This window comes from Octopus bimaculoides, chromosome 15 (genome assembly GCF_046866305.1).
Source record: "Octopus bimaculoides isolate indiv1 chromosome 15, ASM4686630v1, whole genome shotgun sequence".
Lineage (NCBI taxonomy): Eukaryota > Metazoa > Mollusca > Cephalopoda > Octopoda > Octopodidae > Octopus > Octopus bimaculoides.
In genome coordinates, this window is record NC_142942.1 from 21001065 (window position 1) to 21024072 (window position 23008).

General features: G+C 34.3%; 1 protein-coding gene across 2 annotated transcripts in view; it reads right to left on the reverse strand.

Annotated features, from left to right (window-relative positions):
• Nucleotides 1-504: 504 nt before the first annotated feature.
• The window catches only part of LOC106880764 (short transient receptor potential channel 3), a 150764-nt gene continuing 128260 nt past the window's right edge, over nt 505-23008 (reverse strand). For both annotated transcript variants that reach the window (XM_089363509.1, XM_089363510.1), the window contains 2 exons: nt 17967-18210; nt 505-610 (listed from right to left, as the gene is read on the reverse strand). In XM_089363509.1, the coding sequence (XP_089219635.1) occupies nt 520-610; nt 17967-18210 (335 nt within the window). In that variant the 3' untranslated portion in view covers nt 505-519. The remainder of the gene's footprint in view (nt 611-17966; nt 18211-23008) is intronic.

Consider the following 23008-nt stretch of genomic DNA (forward strand, 5'->3'; position numbering starts at 1 on the left):
CTATTATTGATCTACGACCTTTCCATCTTTGACTATCTCATCGTTTTAAGGTCATCTATAATTACAGTATTTGAGTCGACTTTCTATCATATATTTTTCGTGCTAGCCTTCATATGTCACTCGGTTTAAAATTGTCACGTGGCCCTTAAGTGATCTAATGAAGAATATTCTGTTGTATGTTTTCAGGAAAGATCTAAACATAATTCTCTCACTTCCAGCCACGAGTAGCAGAGGCCGTAAAATGGACTATGGGCACTGTCCCTCCTCCTTAGACTAAGCTATTCAAATGTAACAATCAATGATTCAATCAATTATGTGTTGATGGATGTATTCGTAAAATGGTGGAAAGAATGACAGAACGAGCTGGAGAATGTGAAAGCATGAAACTAAATGAAGTTGAATTCATCGGGAATAAACTTTCAATTAATGTATTAACTAATGTAAGAGTTGGAAGCGATTGTACTGAAGTAGGTCTGATAAAGCTCCTCAGCAATAACATGCGACGAAAAGTTCCAGTATTTACCCAGAGGTGAGCCTCGGCTGTGACTTTTCAAGATCAAATCGAGGCCGCAGCATACGGGCGTTGGATCTCATAGCAGGATATTTGATTCTAGAAAGAAACAAGACAGTTGTGTAGCCGAAAATATTCGAATGGAATATGATTAGGTTTAGGAAGGAACTTTATCCAGATCTACTTTCAAAATTATAATTACTGTATATAAATGACTGATTTTAGTATCTTTATGATATTTCAGATATTTATGAATTTAAAAACAACGCTATCGAAAGAAAATTCATGGTTTTTACGAACACAGTTTAGAGAAACCGGAAATATTTCATTAATATGTAATAAATTAATATTTACGTTTTTAGCTTCTCAGAGATGTAAAAATAGGTTAACCTCTATCCTGATAAATTCTCTGCGAGCCATTATTTTTCACAAATGTTATTTCAAAATATTTTAGCTTAATTTTGCTAAAAGTATTTTGAGATCAGATCTGTAACTTTCTTGAAACATTCTCTTTGTTAGGCCTAGCGTATCGCTTTCCTATTTAAAAAGTATATTTTGTAGGTTTCCAATTATATCTAGCTTTAAGGCAGTTGTATGTGTTCAAAATAAATAACAATGATGCACAACACGTGACCAAAAAGCAAAAAGAAAAGTGGTAGCAATTAATGAATGTATCATGCTTTATTTGGCAAAGTTCGTCCAACGAATTCTATAAACGTGAATTGAATGTTTTTTACGATTATATAATTCAGTTTGTTTAAGTCAATGTTTATGTTAATTTTTTGAAAGTCAGTAATCAATATTCCGAATTCTATTTATAGTATTTCAAATTAAACATGGAATCTTTACCTAGCGAACGCGTCAACCGGAAGCATGAAGTATCATGAAGCTTGGCATAAATTCTATAAATGTTAATGACATGCGCAAAGCAATTGAACTTTGCTTCACACTCAATTCTCTTCGGAAAGAAATTGCACAAGGTGTTAATTACAATTTCAGTGTCTGGTAATCACTCATATAAGATTACTACTAAATATTCGTAATTTAGAAACTATTGTTGCTTTTAGAAAATATTTACCAAACGGTGCCATATTGGAATTTTTATGCCAGAAGCAATTCAGAACTTGAAATTTCATTACATTGTAAATAACTTGCACTTTTTTCATGCATCACAAGAAAATTTTTTCGCCTAACAACATGAAGGTATTGGCGTGCAGTTGGAAGTAATGGCAACGCACAACGTACATAAATTGTAGAAAGTTTGTCGCTTCTGTTTTACAATTTCCATTCAACTCATATAAGTTATACTAACCGAATTAAATAAATTTGTGCATATTATGACAGTTCTGCTGACATGAAACTATGCAATAATACTGAAGTACAGAAATCGTGTGTAATTTGGAGATTTACTGCCTATAATATATTCTCATTGAGACAATTTATCTTCCATCGACTAATTAACTTTGACAATTTAACTTTGCTTCAATTTAGCTTCTTAATAGAAAACCTTCCCCTGATACTGAAAACTGAGGTTTCACCATCTTATATTGGTGAGAATTAGATTCAAGACAAATATCTACTATTATTTGTTAATAATTAGGATTCGAGTGGGACTGTAGATATGGAGGCCTCAACAGCATAAGCTAGAGTTTTAAATTTTTTTATTTTGTAAATTTATTCTACATCCTATTAGTAAACCACTAACACGTTTTTCGAGATCGCTTTGAATTATCAATAAAAATACACACTCAAGAATATGTAAATTAATTATTAAAGAAATGGACACTCCACATGTTGCCTCAAAACGATTGATTCGGTCTGTAAGACCCAAGAAATATCTGTATATCGACTGTTTGGGGGGTGGGAGGAAACCTTTGGGAAATATTATCCCGCTTTTTTTCTTTCACAATCATTCATAAATATTTCTGATATGAGCTTTGTTTTGTGTTACTCAGTTCCTCTAATAAGTTCAGTAATAATTAACTGACTAATTATTGTTTATACACCACATATCATATTCTGAATCATTGCATCACTGGTTGTCAGTTTAAATTTACAGAATTTACGAAAAATTAAAATTCTAACGCCGTGTACAATAAATATTCTTCGTCTTTTGAATCTTTCGTCTTTTTACAATCTTTTTCGAACTATAATGTTACAATAATCGATGAGAACGTTTTAACCTGAAGAAAACACAAATATCATAAGAATGAAGGGAATATTCAAAATCGACATCCTTATAGAGACAACAAAAATGCTATGTGAATCATTAATCCAATGTTATATTAGTTAATCCGATTTTATTGTAACAAAACTGAAGATACCGACAAAAGACTTCGAATCATGCAAGACCTCTTAGAAAGATTTAAGTGTTTTACTATCAAACATTTCTTAAAACAGATAAGCCTGTATTATCAAACCTAAATTTTATAAATGCGTCATATATAAAGGAAGAATTAAAATTAAAATTGATTATTTAAAATTAAAAATAATTAATGTCAAACCAATAGACAAAATATTGTTTCTAACAGAGATGCACAACATATTTATAAGTTACATGTCCAGAATAATTTATACATCTCACGTGACAAGCCCAATCTTCTCTATCTTTTTTTTTATCAAGCCTAAAATGTGACTATATTAAAATAATACCTATTAGTAATCCTGTGCGTTATGGGATTTTGAAAGAAATTCTAATCTTATTATAAGCAGCGTTTAAATAAAGAATTTATTTTTAAATTTAATTTTAAACACTAATTGATACTTTGGTAAACAAGTTTGTAGATACGTGTAGCACAAAACTTTTTAAAATCACCCTTGATAAATAAAATATCAAAAATCTGTAACGTAATACTTACAGAAATTTGTCTGTCTACTTCAGTTTATCTATCTGTATTATCTAGTGGAGCCTTATAGATAACTAAACTACGGTTTTAGAAGCATATGAATAACGATAAAAGTAATAAAAAGAACAAGATAAGGTAGCAGATATAATTGTTAAGTTTCATTTATGAATTTTCAATATGTTTTTCTTTCATTTCAAAGTAGCAGAAATATTTTCAAAGACTTCACAAAATATGGGTAAAAAAATGGATAGCCATCAGAAAGTAGAAAAAATATCCAGAAAAAGTTTTCTTATTTCCACCAAATATACTAGTAAATTGTGATGATAATTCCACCAAAACGAAAAGCTACATAATTTAGTTACTTGTTGTACGGTACGATCAATATGGCAATATGTATATGAGAGAGAGAGAGAGAGAGAGAGAGAGAGAGAGAGAGAGAGAGAGAGAGAGAGAGAGAGAGAGGAGAAAGAAAGAAAGAAGTGGAGAGAGAAGACATAAAATATGTCTGGTACCATTTCATCTTGATATCATTCCATCTAACAGAAGAACCATTCTGTTAAAATAGTCTCACTACAGTCAAACGATGCTCAACTATACAGATCGGATGAATGGAATTTATGCTTAGATCGGAAAGCTTGCTTCTACAGATAAAGAGTCGGGGCCGAATTTTATATGCAGGAATCATGGTGGATAATAGAACGGTTTCTGCAATAAAGAAATGGTTTCGTGTCTTTGTATAGCATTTGAGAAATATTCGTTTTCACGAGATGCATAGAATATCCTTCTAAAGTAAAACAATATATTCTATATCGTTGTATCGGGATATAAAAGGCTCAGGCAATGGTTACTATTACAGATGAATATCAAAAAATACGGACAACTTAAAAATATCCATTCCTCTTCCAAAAGCATCAGAAGATATATATATATATATATATATATATATATATATATATATATATATATATATATATATATATATATATATATACATACATACATACATACATACATACATACATACATACATACATGTGGCTTATATTGTTCTTATATAGTCACATGTTGATAGCTGGATGAAGGAAAAAGGGCACCGATGTCTGAAACCTAGTGGGTGTTGAGGTAGGCACTATGCAGATGATAAGAAAAACGTGGTCGGCAAAGAGAGCCGAATGGAGAGTGTGCTGTATCACTATCCCTGAGGTCGTTGATTACAGGTCGTGTGTTTTATTAGTAGGAGAGATACTTGACCTTTAATGCCTGTCTCTGAATTCATTCTGCTGGGGTTGCGGTAATCTTTAGCCAACCCTCTGCAAAGTTCAACGAGACTTACACTGGAGGGCAACTCAGACATACTGACTGAGATGTTGCTACACACTCACTCACTCACACACACACACACACACACACACATACACGTACACACACACATACACACACATACGCACACACTTACACACACTCGTACACACACACGTACTCACACACAGAAAAACGCACATGTACACACAGGCACAAACACACACACTCATACACACACATACACACACGCGTGCCCGCACACACACAGATACACATATACGCACGTACGCACGTACACACACAGACACAATATATGTACGTGTCACTCAGATCCTCTAACCTATGTGGGTGGGCTGCAGCTGCTACCCTCTCGAATATTCGACGCCGTATTTAAAAGAAAGACATTTAGATGTTTAGCAAAATTTCCCTCAGCAACATTCTGTAACGTCTGATTCACAGATGTACAAATTCAGTTCTTCTGGCATTACAAAGGACTGCGTCCCCTTTAATTATACCCACTCTCCCTCCACTCATCTTTATACGAAACACTACTCTACTCCCTTCCAACCATACTACCCTGTCTTATCTTCTAAACGTCTCCCTCGTTCTTCCCATTATTCCCCACCCAGAAATAAACCCCACTGAAATGTGTCACTCGTCCAGATTATTTTTGCGGACATCGAGCCACATCTTCTAAGTAAAAATCGAAATAATCTCGAAGCAAAGTATTTTAATCTCGGAACAAATTTATTAGTGAATAAAACACAAATCAAAACAGATAAATGAATGTTTATGCTTTATATTGATTGAACACAAAGTTATTTTGTTTTAAATTGGAATTCAAGTCACCATTTGTCTTAAGTCTGCAACGCTTCGTTTATTTATGGACGACGAAAGTCTGTCTCAAAGTAACGATAGCTTGTTTCACGCGGGTGTGGTATTTCAGGAGACGTCAAGGAAAGAAGCAAGTTGTGCCATACGCGAGGTCTGGACTCGAAACATATATGCATGTAGAGATCAGTGTCTGCTACTGAACGAAAAGATTGGTAATCCATTGCTTCAGCGCCTGATTTTAAGGAGACAACGGTATATGATTGGTGAAATCATATACCGTTCAATCACCACATTTACATTGGATGGGGGACACCCGCTACGAGATGAATAACATAGAACAGGTTAAACAGGTTAAACAAAGCTCTACGATTTACAATGAAGAATCTTTCTCATCGTTTCCATTCAATGTATGGATTGACTGCATCCTAAAATGTTATAACAAGACTTCTCAATGAAAAAGTAGATTATTTCATTGTAAAAAGAACGTTAAGAAAGTAGCTGGGTTTTGTATTTGCAGAGGATTACCGTAATCTCATTAAAGATGTTTCGACACTTGTTCAATAAACGTTTTCCAGTGAAAATTAATCTGTAATTTATTTAGTACTCGTTTGATAAAGACATTGGGTTAGGGTATGATGGCATTCTTTAATTAGAAAAAGAAAAATCTCAATTAGGTTGAATTTGTTTGGAGGTTATTTTAATTGCCTTGTGATTTGTGATTGTATTCATTTATGTTTGCGAAAGTGTTGCGATCAGCGTTAGTGTGACAAGTCTGCAATGATTCATAGCCAGTGTCTATCACTCACTTGCACGCACCCATATGTGCACATGTACACACGAACACACACATATATAAACACATCTGCATACGCTCAAACACATATTCACGTACACGCGCACGCATGTACACACATATGTGCACGAGGTTGATTTTAAATGTTCAGAAGGATTATGCCACGAGTCTTGTAGCATGAAATACATACGTGCATTCATATGCATATATGCATGCACGTATGTATATATCAATATCTATCTATCTATGTCTCATATTTATATATATATACATATGCATATACATACGCACACATACATATGTGTGTCTATGTGTGTGTGTGTGTGTGTGCATATGTATATGCATATGTGTGAATGCATGTTTGTATGTTATGTTTGTATGTTTGTATTGCTTGTGTTTTGCTTTCAGGCTTGGATGGACTTTGATGACATTGACCCAAAGCTATAGCTTACTTTTAATTTGTTCATGTTGAATAGCTACTGCTCTCTCGGGAAAATTATGTCGATGTCGTTGATAGGAGAACAGTTAAATACATCAATAATTCTAGCATCAATATTATATGCCAATTAGAAGTGAGATTTTCTGTTATATCTTCCTATTGCTTTTAAAAGAGTAGATATTCGTTCTTAAAAAGAACTTAAAGTTTACCTGAGAGCTGTAACATGTTAGTATCCCGTTTAGTAATCTGTGAGCAATCATATGTAGATTTGATTGAGGAGTAAGCGCGTTTGTGTCTGCTGATGTTTCTGGTTACCTGTTCGCTAACGTTGGACAGGTAGACTGATTTTACAGAATAATACAATGGAATGAAATGTGTTAATCTTCCCATTTCGTTATGCATTTGATGTCAGATTAGCAATCACCCACTCAATGATAAGCTCATCGCACAAAAAGCATTTATGCCAGGTGCACATATATTTCTGGCTCTAGAAACACCATAACATATATATATATACATATGCACACGTGAGTGTGTGTGTGTGTGTGTGTGTGTGTACGTCTGCATGCGCACGTGCGTTTGTGTATGCGTCTTTGTGTGTGAGTATGAGAGAGACTTAAAGGAACATAGAGAGAGAAAGAGAGAGAGGAGAGAAAGGTAAACGGTTTAGATTCCTTTTATTCCATTTTTTTTGACATCAGAAGAAAGACTTACCCGTTAGTATATTCCCCTTTCTGATTTATCTGAAATTAATATCGCAATCCATACAATTTATCAGAAATCAATTGAAAATGATAATTAAAAAAAATGAAATATTATATATCTTTAGTGAGTGAATAGAATGTGAAAAAAAAAACAAAAAAAAACCCAGCCATAATCGAACTCTGAATGTATCGAGATGCATTTATTTATTTTTTAATGAAATACTAAAAGTTTTGTCGAAGTTACGTTCATTTAATAACGTTGTCAATATTTATTTTTCAACGATATGATATTTCGGAATATAGATATCGATTCCAGTGTGTTTGAGTTATGCAGACATTATCATTAAGATTGATTTTAGTATACCATATTGTCAAAAGCAGTGGTTTTTATTATAAGAGTTACAAGTACAAAACACAAACAACCTCACCACACATACAAGACAACAACAATTATTCCAAAAATCTAACGTAGAATTTCCATTGTTTGCAACGGATATTTACCAACGAGTCAAAATCTTTTCTTTAACATTCAAGAAATACTTAGGCAAAAACAAGAAAAAGGTTGTATTGTGTTTCTCATTGAGATGTGTATTTATTAATCATTCAATTGAATGCAGGAACAACGGTGTGCTTATGAAGATCGCCGCGCAGTCGCGTAAGTTCCTGGTTCGATCCCACTGTGCGATAGCATGGGAAAGCGTTTTCTGTTAAAACCGCAAGATAATCAATATTGTCACATACCTTCTAACATGATATACGAAGTGGTATCAAAAATTTCTCGGACTAGTTATGTTTAAAAATATCTTTGTCTAAATTTGAACAGCATCTCCTTCGAAATAATGGCCTTGCGCAGCAATACACCAGTCTCATCATTCCTGCCATTTTTGGAATCCGGTCTCGAAGACGTTTTCCGTAAAAGAGTGGAAGACCTTTTGAGATTCTCTCTTGATCTTCACAACGGTGCTCAAACGGCGACATTTGATCTGAATTTTCATCTGAGGGAGGAGATTGAAGTCCGCAGCTGCTATATCTGGCGAATAGGGTTGGGGTGCGGGAGCGATTCCATGTTTTTGGCGACAAACTCACAAGTAAAGAGATCTCTGTGACAAGGTTCATTATCGTCATGAAGAATTCAATACTTCGCGCTCCTCAGATCCAGTTGCTTTCGCGGAATGCCATTCCACAAATGCTTCAAAACGTAGAACTCTCGATTGACAGTCTGGCCCTGGGTTACGAAATCTCAATGCACAATACCGCGGATGTCGAAAAGAGCGATGAGAATGCGGGTCTGCCGCTCGCTTTTGATGCGCTCATGTCACTCGAAACATTGCATATGACCCATTTCCTCATCGCCGTAAGCTTCTCAGAGCATGCTCAATGTCTGTAGCAGACTTCCCAAGTTTAACGCAAAATATCACGTTGGCATTTTGTTCCAACTTCCTGTCCATGACAAAATTCGCAGACAACAGCTTACACGTGATCACAGAAACAGATTTCACAATTTGCGAAATAAGCACAGCGATGTCACGCGGTACACTGCCTAATGAAGGTCGCTGCTAGCTCTCACTGCGCACGCAATGTTGTGCTGCCATCTTTTGACGCATTATAGAACTAGTCCGGAAACTTTTTGATATCAGGCTGCGAGCTAGCAGAATCATTAGCACGCCGGGCAAAATACTTAGCGGCATTTCGTCCATCTTTATATCCTGAGTTCAAATTCCAGCGAGGTCGACTTTAACTTTCATCCTTCCGCGGTCGATAAAATGAGTACCAGTTGAGTACTGGGGTCGACGTAATTGACTTGCCTCCTCCATCGAAAGTAATAGACTTGTGTCGAAATTTGAAACCAATATAATATACCAGTGACGCAATCTTTGCATCATTCCATGCTTTATGTGTGCAAGCTGGTGGCGCTCGCTCTAAGTACTCTAGATTTTATTTCTATTTTTTATTGTAAACGTATCTGCCGCCTCGGACACTCGGCAAAGAGCGCCCTTGGTGGAATCATGCAGGCCGAAATAAGTGGATGGAGGACACGTGGTCACGAGGTAGATATGAATATCGCAAGTTTAAACAGTCGAGCAAACGTTTAACACATGTCTGAAATTACGCCGGATAGTAACAATATTCTCATGAATTGGCCTAGATTTTACACTTTACTGCCTTGTAGTTTAATTTAGACACCATTTCTTTCAATTGTTCCAAGTCTAAAAGGAATGGCAAATGTCAGGCAATTCGTTGACAGCCATCTAAGATTATTTTCCACGTGTGACTAACGATAGACCGTTGTGGAATTTAACAGGAAGAATTTTAAATATTTCGAACGGCATTACCAGATGAGTAGCCCATTTAAGAACTGGAATTTTGTATGTGATCAATAGAGTGATGTTATTGTGCATTCAACGGCTTCGAAACTAATTATTTTGCATGAAATAGTTCGAACAAGAAATGATATAATTATACCGTTCTTAATTAATTAATGGAATATCAACGAACAGCTTAGCTTATAGTAGGGATATTAAAACCCTTTATTCAATAATGAATGGAACAAGTTAATTGACGCCTACATAATTGTATATATATTAAAGTAGACACTTCGTCTACACAATTTTCGGAAACTTCGGTAATTTCTTAGACGTGACCATCTTTTGTTATAATTAAGTTGATTGTTTTACGAAGTGGTAGGCGCTTTTCACTTTACACATTCTTTTAAATCGCATACGTATGGCATAAGTTAAATAAGAACGTCTCTTATCAGGTATCGCCAAATTTGTAGTTAAAAATATTGGATCTGTTCTACGTAACTTTCGAAATGTTTAATGGTACACAAAACGGTACATATAAATAGCATCTTGAACATACTTCTGATGGCTGGGTGGTGCATATACAGTGATCTGGCGGAAGATATACATATACACATGTACATACATACATATATATATATATATATATATATATATATATATATATATATATATATATATATATATATACATGTACATATATAATTGTATATATATATATATATATATATATATATATATATATATATATATATAAATCCACAGACAAACATATACATATTTATTTATGTGTATATATATATATATATATATATATATATATATAATTGTATTGCTCCGTGACTAAGCTTCAAAATATTCTCTGAAGGATGTAAGCAATAACAGAAAGTAATTTACCAAAAACCGGGAGCAATTTAATTCATATACAAATCTCTTCTTCATTCAGTAACCAATAACGACATGGAAGGCTGGATTTACGCTCACATCAAGCCTTTTACGCGCGTGCGTGTATATATATATATAAATTAAGGAATGGAGTCAAACGCAGGTGTTATTAATATCATTTATACTTCCAACATATGTTTCGAAAAAGGCATTGAGATTATTCGGAACGGAATAAAAGTGATGTAAAAAATGGAATCATCTCGTCAGGGAAAAAACAGGAACAAAACACACCAATAAGCCATTTTAACCGAATATGATTACGGCGTACGTAATTATATGATGTAAGAATAACGCTAGCAAGCTATTATTTTTTAAAAAGGAAAACCGTTAATAGATTTAACGTCAAAAGTAAATAAGAGAAGGAGAAGGAGGAGAAAGAAAGAAATTAACAGAAAATTGTGAGTAGAAAAATATAATGTGATAGATGAATGGGAATAAAGTTTAAGAGCGTGGAAATATATATATATATATATATACGTGTATGTGCATGCAGAATACACAGTTAATGCAATTTATGTATATATATATTTCTAATTCAAAATGCCTAATGCTCTTAAATGAATTTCATCAAATATTCATCAAATATGCTCCTTGTTTATAACGAAAATCTCCATTGTCATGTATTTCCTTATTATTCAAACTCCATGATTCATCGTTATAATATATGTAATTTTTAATGAAAAAGCAATACTAGAGTATCATTGTTGATTAGCAGACGTGATATTTGTATACAATGATAGAACACGCTTTAGAAGGGATTGATTGAAAACATGGCGGTATAGAATTAAATGTGCGGTAATTGTGGTTGTGCTCTAAATTACTGAAGTTGCCGCCAATAATTTCAATATATTCCACAGTAGAATAATTGTATGTGTTACATTTTCCAATAATGTCTACTCTATGAACTAAAACGTCCACTCGTTGTTAATTGATTTCTATATAAATTTTATTCAAACGTAATTATTCGTTTTTGGACACGTTTAAAAAAATACATTCAGCTTGGGTATAAGGCAAATATTATCACTTTTCTATTTCTATCCCCTAAAACACGTCAAAAAATATTTTTCTCGTTTAAATGATATTCTGGGTTATAGATACAAAATATTATCGCGAGGATAGTAAACCATTTAATGGTAGGTAATTTCTAATCCATTGGAATTACTGTTTGTATTTGAGATAATCCCTAGAAATAATAAGCACACACACACACACACACACACACATATATATATATATATATATATATAACTATGTATGATGGATCCTCCCGCCGAAGACAAAGTATGAACGTTCACCTTTTGCCGAACGACATACATAAATGATTTGTTTATAATAAAGCAGTGTTCGTCAAATCACGCTTTCCACCAAATCAACTTTGTCTGAACGGGTGCACTATGTTAGGTGTCGAAGTGATTCCCAGACCAACGTGAGATGAAGTCTTTTGCGCAAGAACACAACGCACCAATCAGTCTAAGAATTGAAATCACGATCTCGCGAGATCCAACACTCTAACCACTGAGCCATGCGTCCTCACAGGGAGATTGAAATTGTGAATAGCCACCTTAATCGTTTCTAATTCTCACTTCACCATTTTCGGAATCAGTCAATGTTTCCTATGATGTTCTCTATAAGACTGACAAAGTGAGTTAAGTTCTTTAACCCTCGGCAGCGGAATAATGCATCACTGATGAAGATTAATCAAATCTGAATTCAGCGCTGATATGACTCCATCACGCTTGCCGTAGGGAGGGAGATTGTCTCCCTTGTCAGTCGTTAGAAAAATGGGCTCACGTGGTTAAGAGTTGTTTTGACTCTTATTTCTAGCAATTCCGGTGCTGACTAGCAGCCTCTCTCACTTTAGTGACGGCTATACTTGTTGCATTTCTATTGCAAATAACGAATAGTCACATTAATAATTTAGTTGTGTGTGTGTTTCTGTGTGTGTGTGTGCGTGTGTGTGTGTGCGTGTTTGTGTGTGTGTGTGTGTGTGTGTATGAGGAAACAATGGAATTTATGAGAATGTCTATTCATCACAGCGATCGTTTTGACCCTTTTTGAATCGGTTCCTTGCGGGTAAGATAATATACAGCTGATTGTGTTTCATCTTTCGGTGAAGATGTATTTCTTCAGGTGCCTTCTTAAAAGGATACCACGCTCAATACACTCGATTTAGATTGGTTCAATTGTACATGTTGTTACTGCTCGTAGGTCGTTGGCTGTAATCACTGGGGATGGCTACGGTTTCCGGGTTAGAACCCAGAAATTGTAGGCATCACTGAATCGATTAAGCGACAAGTAGAATGAGAAGGGAGACAAAGTCCTAACATTGGGAGGTGAAATAAATAGGTAAGTGTGGCAGTAGTGTTGATGGATGGGGCATCATGGCGAATGAAATCAAACATATTTGGGCGTAGGATGCAAAGGAAAGTAATGGTCTAGAGATAATGATGGTTTTTTGATAAGGTAGTGAGCGAGAGCATCTAAGAGAGCCACGCTGATTCAATTAGTTCGGTGAACAGTTACAAGCAATGAAGATGGAGTTTGGGACTAAGGTAATTTTAACGAGTAAGGTAGATATTGTAAAGATAAGCTCTTTCGCGGTTGTAAGAGAGAGTAATGAAGAGGCGATAAGTAGAATCTAGGTTTTACTTCGCGATTGTGATAGTCTTGGGGAAATTTCATTCAAGCTGTTGAGGTTTTGCTTGGTGAGGAACAAACCAACATCTGTTGTGAAGTGAGAATATAGTACACACAGCCAGGTCCCAGCTCTTAACAGCCAAAAGTTGCTGATAGTCAGAAATAGTGACAGCCATTTTCGCACTTTTAGTACTTGATTTAGACAGAGGTCCGGCTTTTTACTACCATTAATCTTTTATAATTTTTCCCGTGACATGTTAGTTTTCTTCTCTTGAAAAGAGATAATAAAGCGAATAGAGATAGTACTGTCCACTAAACTTTACTCTTCCAGTAACATTGAAATGTTTTTCACTAGGGAAATTCATTAAAATAGATGTCGCTTCATACAATAAGAATGAAGCCATCATTTGTTGTGCCGATGAATTAGTTCACCGCGTAACCATGTCTTATCTATGCTGATCAGTGAAATGTTTTTCTCTTTAGAAATGTTGAGAGAGACTTTCTCTGTGTAATTCCTGGCTCAATAGGATGTCTAAATTTTGCTCCTATCATTAATACAGCTCATTGTTGCTATCAATCACGTGTTACTTTCCTCCTCAAGTTGTTTTTGTTTATCTCGTAGAATAATTGGCAATGTTTTATTTTTATTTTGGAATAGACAGAATTATCTATTGGAAACTAGAATTGAACTGGTTTCGATCTTTCACTTATATAGTTTAGTTTGTCAAATACATTCCTGCGCGGTTTGAATTAATACAGGCCATCATGTAGCTCCTACATAATCCATACCAAGCTTTAATGGTTGCTTTATGCTATTCAATATTATAGAATTTACAAAAAATCAAAGGTTATCAAACATACCACCCGATCTACGATTTATACTCTATCTAAATGGATGTTTACTTTGTGTTGTGTACCCGTCGTCGTTATCGATATTTTGTTAGCCGTTGTTAATGTGTTTGTGAGTCGATAAACCTAGAAGTTGACTTTCACACACACAATACTTAAGTTGAATGGAATAAATAATCACGTATGCAAAAATATATACGCATACTTATTTGTTTATTATTTATTTTAACCGTGGAAAGGGTAATGGAACGGAACTTTGAATAGAGCGTAGAAGGTTGCAAAGAATGGTAGAGATCACACTCTCCTTTATGTATCTCATTGTACAGCAATCTAGACGAAGAGAAATTGAGAGAATTCGAAACAGATACAGAGGGAAGGAGAGAAAGTAAAAATGAATGCTCTATTTCTTCCTTTTCCATCCATTGCTTTCCTTCTGGATATATATATATATATATATATATATATATATATATATATATATATATATATACATATGTGTGTGCGTGTATGTATGTATATTAAACGATGGAAACAAATAAATAGATCCCACATAACTAACAACAATAGGATAGTTAGAAAGAAAGCACAAATGAAATGATAAACAAAGTTTCGAATGAGTTAAGTTTAAAGAGATTGATGTGAAATTTGTTCCTCATATAACTTCTGGTATTTAGAGAGGATACTTATTACAATTTACCTCTTTCATTATCATGATTCCGTTGAAATACACTGCTTTTGTTTCAATTAATTGTAAACATAATGAAGAATTTAGTAACATAATTATGTGGTTATTAAAGCTGGTGTTTAGAACACAAATAAACCTGAATTTTTTACAGATCACTTAAAAACATGAAGTCTGTATCGAAGTGGTTTCGGGGACGCCCTTATTATATTTCTCTGTAAATGTATTTACATGCACTGCTCTCTCACTCAATAATAATAATAATAATATAAATAGTAATGTAATTTAAAATATATAAATTAAAATAACAACTCTCCATTTGCAAAACGAACACACACACACACACACACACACACACACACACACACACACACACACACACACACAAATATATATATTTATATATACACACATACAACATACATATCATGATGATTGATTACTTCATCCTGAGAGATGATAGCCGTCCCATCAACACTCACACCACACCCCATCACACAGTACAAGGGCATATATATATATATATATATATATATATATATATATATATATACATATGTGTGTGTGTATGTATGTATACACACGTACACACACATATATGCATATTTGCAGAAAAGAGGGAGAGAGAAGGAGGGAGAGAGAGAGGTAGGGAGAAAGAGAGAGGTAGGGAGAGAGAGAAAGAGAAGTGGGGGCTAAGTAATTAGATTTGTAGATGTTTATATTCGCGATTGATCAACTGCCATTCCACCTTCTACGCAGATCTTGGCTCTAACAAATTTATCTTTTTCAAATTTTACTGACCATTAAGATAAATGCATCAATCTATATATTTATCTATCTGTTCGTGTGTGTCTGTCTGTCTATCCATGTATATCTATTTATCAACCTGCCTGTCTATTTGTCTATGTATCTATCTATCTATGTATCTATTTATATACTTATGTATCAACGTTTATCGGCTCAGTTGCTTCTAACTAACCACCCATATAATTATATATGTATAAATATATATGTGTGTGTATGTATATATGTGAGTGTGTGTGTATCTGTGTGTATGTGTACAGGTGAGCACATAAGTGCAAAACAAGGTGAAAAAAATAGCATTCGAATACCAAAGCAAAATTATCACAGAACCGCTATGCGCGTATCTATATGAGTGTGTGTGTATGCGTGTGTATGTGCATGCTTACGTACGTCCACATATATATATATATATATATATATATATATATATATATATATATATATATATATATATATATATACATACCTACATACATACCTACATACATACATACATACATACATACATACATGCACACATACATACATGCTTATGCAGAGCAGGTAAGAATATATGTGCGTCTTCAAAAGTTGAAGAAACCTGAATTCAACACATGTATTATTCATAAATTGTGATCAGCCAAGCAACGCGATGCTCATAAACAAAAGACGTGTAAGTACAAGGTCGCAATTCACTTCTATATATAGAGATACATAATTCTGTTTTGTACGTGCTAAAACTAATGACATTCACAGCTATTCTTGTTATAACACTGTATATTTAATCACACGTAGCTAAATACACAGCGATATATAATGGTATTAAAGGTGTGTACCAAGAGCGAAATGGTTGGATAATAACCGTAATCTTAAGTGTTGATGCTTGGAAATCCATCCGGAAATTCTAATAACGTTCGCTTCTGAAAAGAGCCTAAGGGAAACGTTCCTGAGGATTCTCGCCCCACGTTCCTCTCAGAAATATTTAATATTTGGCAGAGATGTTTATGGAAAGATGTATAAACGCCTCAAAATTCTATCTCAACACGAAACTGCTAAATATTTCTCTTCATTGAGCTGAACATACAAAAATCAAAGACTGAGTTTCAAATATGCTGAAACATTCAATTCCAAAGAGAACGACAGTATGAAAAAACAGCAATATGGAAGACAACAAACTGAAAAGAAATTATTTAAAATAATTTCATATAAAAAGGATTCAATTCTGAAGCTAGCAAAATTTTTGTGTAATTGCAATCAAAATGGCATGTTTTCCTCTTACGTGAACAGGTATTACCTGTTTCAGAGGGATATACCTGTACTGTATAGGTATTTACTTTATCCCCCAGCGATGTCATTGCTGCATGTCCGAGCGGCACGTTTAAGATGCAAATTGTTTTCAAATGTTTTAAAACTCAAACTTTAAAATACTGCTGCTTACAATATATATTATTGTGTGTTACTAGTCTTGGCTGATTCTCTCTTATAGGCGTTTGGTGCATAAAACACCCGTGCATAGATCATAGCAGATGAAATCTGTCTCGTGGGTGATTTTCGTCTGCTACGATCTCTATCTGTGCTTTGTTGCACCTAGAACCTATAAGAGAGAATTTTTCAAGGCTTATAGCGCAGTATTCTGTATTCTAACTAAGCATCCATCTTAAGTTGGATATAAAGATGACCTCTTTTGATATTAGTAATCAATAAGCATTCCATTAATAATTGATAAGTATATACACACAGACACATAGACACACACTCACACACACACACACACACACACACGCACACACAAATATATATATATATATATATATATATATATATATATATATATATATACAGACACGCACACTCATACATATATATATATATAGGCGCATGAATGGCTGTGTGGTGAGAAATTTGCTTCCCAACCACATGGTTCCGCGTTCATTCCCCCTGCGTGGCACCTTGGGCAAGTGTCTTCTACTATAGCCTCAGGCCGACCAAAGCCTTGGAAATAGATTTGGTAGACGGAAAATATGTGGGAGCCTGTCGTATAGATACATATATACACACAAATATCCACCTACATGTCCACGCGTGTATCTGAGTCTTTATGTCTTATGAATCCACCGCTTGACTACTGGTGTTGGGGCTCTTTTTGCGTCCACGTAACTTTGAAGTTCAGCAAAATGGAGTCAATAGAATAATTAGTAGTGGACAATTAGTCACTGTGACTGATGTTTTTGGTTAAGCCCTCCAAAGTGTTGTTCAGCTAGTCACAGTCTAATGACAGCGTGATGCAAAAGAATATGAGAATGCAAAGAGTATATGAATATAAAGATTGAGTACTCACTCTTGAAAGTTAGATTCTCCCGAATAACTGTATAAACTTGTCAATCCACATATAAAGGCTATCATAACGGTAAAATAAATACATATGAATTTGAAAACGTCCTGTAACATCCTTCCGTAAGAAATTTGTAGTTGTCCAAATGTTTCACTCGCTGGAAGAATGTATGCGATTCTCGCAAAACTCAGAACATTTGCTACTGAGAAGAGAACTAAGGCCAAAACTCTTGGGTTGGGTAAAAGATTTTCTGCAAATAAAAAAAAAGTAAAAGGAAATTAAAATATGCATAGATGCATATATATATATATATATATATATATATATATATATATATATATATATATAAGAGAGAGAGAGAGAGAGAGAGAGAGAGAGAGAGAGAGAGAGAGAAAGAGAGAGAGAGAAAGAAAGAGAGAGAGAGAAGTTTCAAATTTTTGGAACAAGATCAGCGATTTCGGGGAGGAGTTAAATCGATTAGAGGAGACAGGGCCGTTAGAACGCTGGGCGAAATGCTTAGCGGTTTTTCGTCTGTCGCTACGAACTGAGTTCAAATTTCGTCGAGGTCGACTTTGCTTTTCATCTTTTCGAGGTCGATAAATTAAGTACCCGTTGCGTACTGGGGGGTCGATGTAATCGACTGGCCCCCTCCTCCCTAAAGTAAAAAAAAAACTTTCTGACGTCTTTTTAATGAGTTTTACTATTTTTCTCTGTGTGGTATATTGCTTGTGAGCTCACGTTTATGAGAATATACAAGATTTAAGATCGAAAACATCTGTATGTTCGGTAACGTGTTAAAAAGTGGTGTTAAGGCAAAAACTTGAAAAACTACACGTGAGACTAAATTATATCATTTGATTCTACAGCGGCCTGGTACCCAGAAATCTTTAATGGCCTTTATATTGTATAGAATATATTAATATATCAGTGTTGATACAATTGTAACTGTTATCGGTTGGGTTGTGCATGAATGGATCCGGTTTAGAATGACTGAAATTAGCATGGCTTTGTGTGTGTAACTAGCTGTTAATTATCATAAGAAATTACTGAGGTTCGAGTTAATGTTTAAGCTGCTGTTATTGAAGTTAGTAGTTAAACTCATTTCAGTTTTATATCTGTTTCTTTAAAAAAAAAACGTTCTTTGGATGTTATTGCTTAGATGATGCTCAATCTTTTACTCCGACGTTAACGGAAATGCTCGGCTAGAATATTTTTTTAATTCAATGATGTGATAGTAACTGCATGCAGAATGATTCCCATTTCATATGCTTTGCTATTAATTACGACTTTGGTAAAGTTAAAGGCATTAATTAGTAGCAGTTTAGAAAAAGAGAGATCATAATCCTTAATTTCAGGTTTTAAGAATTTGTTGTTAGTTTTATTAGGCAGAGTTAGGAATCATTCTATAATGGTAGAGCTTAGAATACTTTTATCTAGGATGCGTTTGCTGTGATTCTTATTTTGGCGACACAGAAGTTATTAATTTAATAGATGGCTTTAATTCGAAGTCATTGAGATGGTCCTTAAGAGTAAAGTACGACTGTTATTTTGTAGAGGGGGGTTCTATTATATTGCTGGTTTGTTTTCTTAGATGAATTAATTATTAAACTAGATACAAAAATATCTATGACATGTTGTTTTATCAATTTCATGAAGGACAAATATAGTAGTAGTAGTAGTAGTAGTAGTAGTAGTAGTAGTAGTAGTAGTAGTAGTAGTAGTAGTATAGTAGTAGTAGTAGTAGTAGTAGTAGTAGTAGTAGTAGTAGTAGTAGTAGTAGCGGACTGTTTATTAGTATTACAAACTACAGTTATAGCGATTGCATATAATCTTTGAAAATTAAAAATCAATAATGTTTAAAGACCAATTGCAGAATAGATTCAGCTAAGTTACGTTACAACGGTTCCACTACAGCCGTGTGTGATCTTCTTTGACAGTCACTCCATCCCTCCGAGAAATACCAGTAATATATCCAGTCACTTCAGATGATAATATATGATCTCTTCCTTCTTACGATTGATTTAAAACTGTTCCATTCTCTTTCATTCTTTTTTTTTCTTTTATTTTACTTGTTTTATTCATTAGACTACGGTCCTGCTGGAGCACCGCTTTAAAGGAATTTTAGTCGAATAAATCGACCCTACTGCTTATACTGACCTTCGCACTTGCCGAACTGCTAAGTTACGGGAACGTAAAAACTCCGAAAACTGTTGTCAAGCGGTGTTACAGGACAAACACAGGCACAGAGACACACACATACACACACACACACACACACACACATATCTATATGTACTGTTAAACTGTTAATCCCTACGCATTTCTTCGCTCATCGTTTTTTCGTTCTGTTTCCATTTTTTATATCTCAACCCTTTCTGTCGAAGAGCGTAGGCTCGAAACGTCAAAGACTTTTCCATCTTCCCGAGCGTCAAACTAATACACCTGCCTGCTGTTCCCTCACCTGTATTTGAAATATAAATATACATGTCAGTTTCCGTCTACCAGGTCCAATCTCAAGGTTTTTGTCAGCCCGCGGCTATAGTAAAAGACACTTGCCCCAGGTGCCACGCAATGTGGAATGAATGCGGAGCCATGTGGTTGGTAAGCAAGCTTCTTGCCACACTGCCACGCCGGCCTCGATATGTACACTGTAGGCTTCGATTATAAATATTATAATTAATAAAATAATATGAAATTCCCCCATGTTTTGCTTCAGCAATTTCTTATAGCGATCGATAATTCAATGTCACTTCAGTGATGAGACGATGTCAGAATAGATCGAATCATTGTTATCTTGACGTAAACAGAAATTATAAATATTAAAAAAAAAAAGAAAATAGAATTTCTGTGACATTCTTTAAGTAATGGATTTTATTCTGTCTTTTAGTTCTTCTTTCTTATTTTTCTTTGAAGAGAAAAATTTCCTTCGTAATCATTCCCATGATTACCAAGGAAATATACATACATACATGCATATATATATATATATATATATATATATATATATATATATATATATATATATATATATATATATATATATATATATATATATATATATATACATATATATATATATATATATATATATATCTGTATATGCATATATATATATATATATATTATATATATATATATATATATATATATATATATATATATATATATATATATATATATATATATATATATATATATATATATATATATATACGCACACACATATTTATGTGTATGTCTATATGTATATATATATGTGGGAAGACGTACGACGTGTGACTTAGTAGTCGGTGTATACGACTCATGGTATTACTATCGTGTGTTCAATTCCCTGTGGCGCGTTGAATTACTTATGCGAGAGACTTGATTTCCTAATGTTCCTGTCCTCTCACCTGGCAGAGATGAATTGTACCTGTAATTCAAATGTCTAGCCTTGTCACATCCTGTGTCACGCTGAATCTCACAGTAAAATATATTAAGGGCTCCTGTGGCGGCTTCGAAGTACTCTGCTACCTGCACGTTAATTTCACGTACATCAGAAACCTAATATGTTATATCACGTGATCACGTAATCGAATGTTGCTATACATCGCTGGTCACAATGCGCTTTGCATCGTTTTTGCTTTCCAATGATACCACTCATTTGTCTTAGCGAACAGGTGAACAAACATCCCCACACCCATGACCGGAAGGCTAATTACTTTCAGGTTTATTCATTTACAGCTGAATGGACTAGAGCGACGTAACATGCAGTTTTGCTCAAGAATACAACCAACCTCTCGGTCTGAAAATCGAACCCACGGCTACTAAATCTCGAGTGTAAAACCCTAACCACACCACCACGCGCCTTCTCACATATATGCTACATATATACATGTAAAGCATATATACGTATATATATATATATATATATATATATATATATATATATATATATATATATATATATATATATATATATATATATATATATATACATATATATATACATATACACACACATACACACACACACACACACACACACACACACACATGGAGACAGACACACATATATGCATGTATGTACGCTTGTCTATATGTTTAGCCTTTTACATTCCTATGTACACTCAACACCATTCAAATCTTTCAAATCAAATAAATCATCAATCATAAAATGAAAACGATATTATCTCGATCGACAATCAGTCCCAGTTGGTTGCCCCCACCTGCCCATTTTTAGCGATATTTTCTCATATGCAACGATTATGACACATGAATAAACAAACACCACTCGATTGTTATTACTGTAACAAAATTATTATTCTATACTTTTTCTTAAAATATGGTCTATATATATATATATATATATATATATATATATATATATATATATATATATATATATATATATATATATATATATATATATATATATATTTATATATATATATATACATATATATAGGCGCAGAAGTGGCTGTTTGGTAAAAAGGTTACTTCTGAACCACATGGTTCCACGTTCAGTCCCACTGCATGGCACTTTGGTCATGTGTCTTCTACCATAGCCTCGACCAAAGCATTATGAGTGAACTTGGTAGGCGGACGGTGACAGAATCCTATATATATATTTATGTACTTATGTATCTGTGTTTGTCCCCTCATCATTGCTTGACAGGCGAGGTTGGTGTGTTTATTTCTCCGTAACTTAGCGGTTCGACAACAGAGAAACGATAGAATAGGTACTAGGCTTACAAAGAATAAATTCTGGGGGTCGATTTGTTCGACTAAAGGCAGTGCTCCAGCATGGCCGCAGTTAAATAACGGATAAAAGTGAAAGGGTAAAAGAATATTATGTGTGTTTATGCTTGTCCGGTGTTGGTGTGTTTACGCTCCCGTAAACTAACGGTTCGGCAAAAGGGACCGATAGAATAGAATAAGTCACGCAGTCGATTCATTCGGCTTTCCACGAATTGTTACGTGAAATTGTAAGAATATACAGTGCTTTGAATTGTAATGGCGCTGAAAAACAACACAAATCACAAACATGAGAGGACGTCAGCAATATA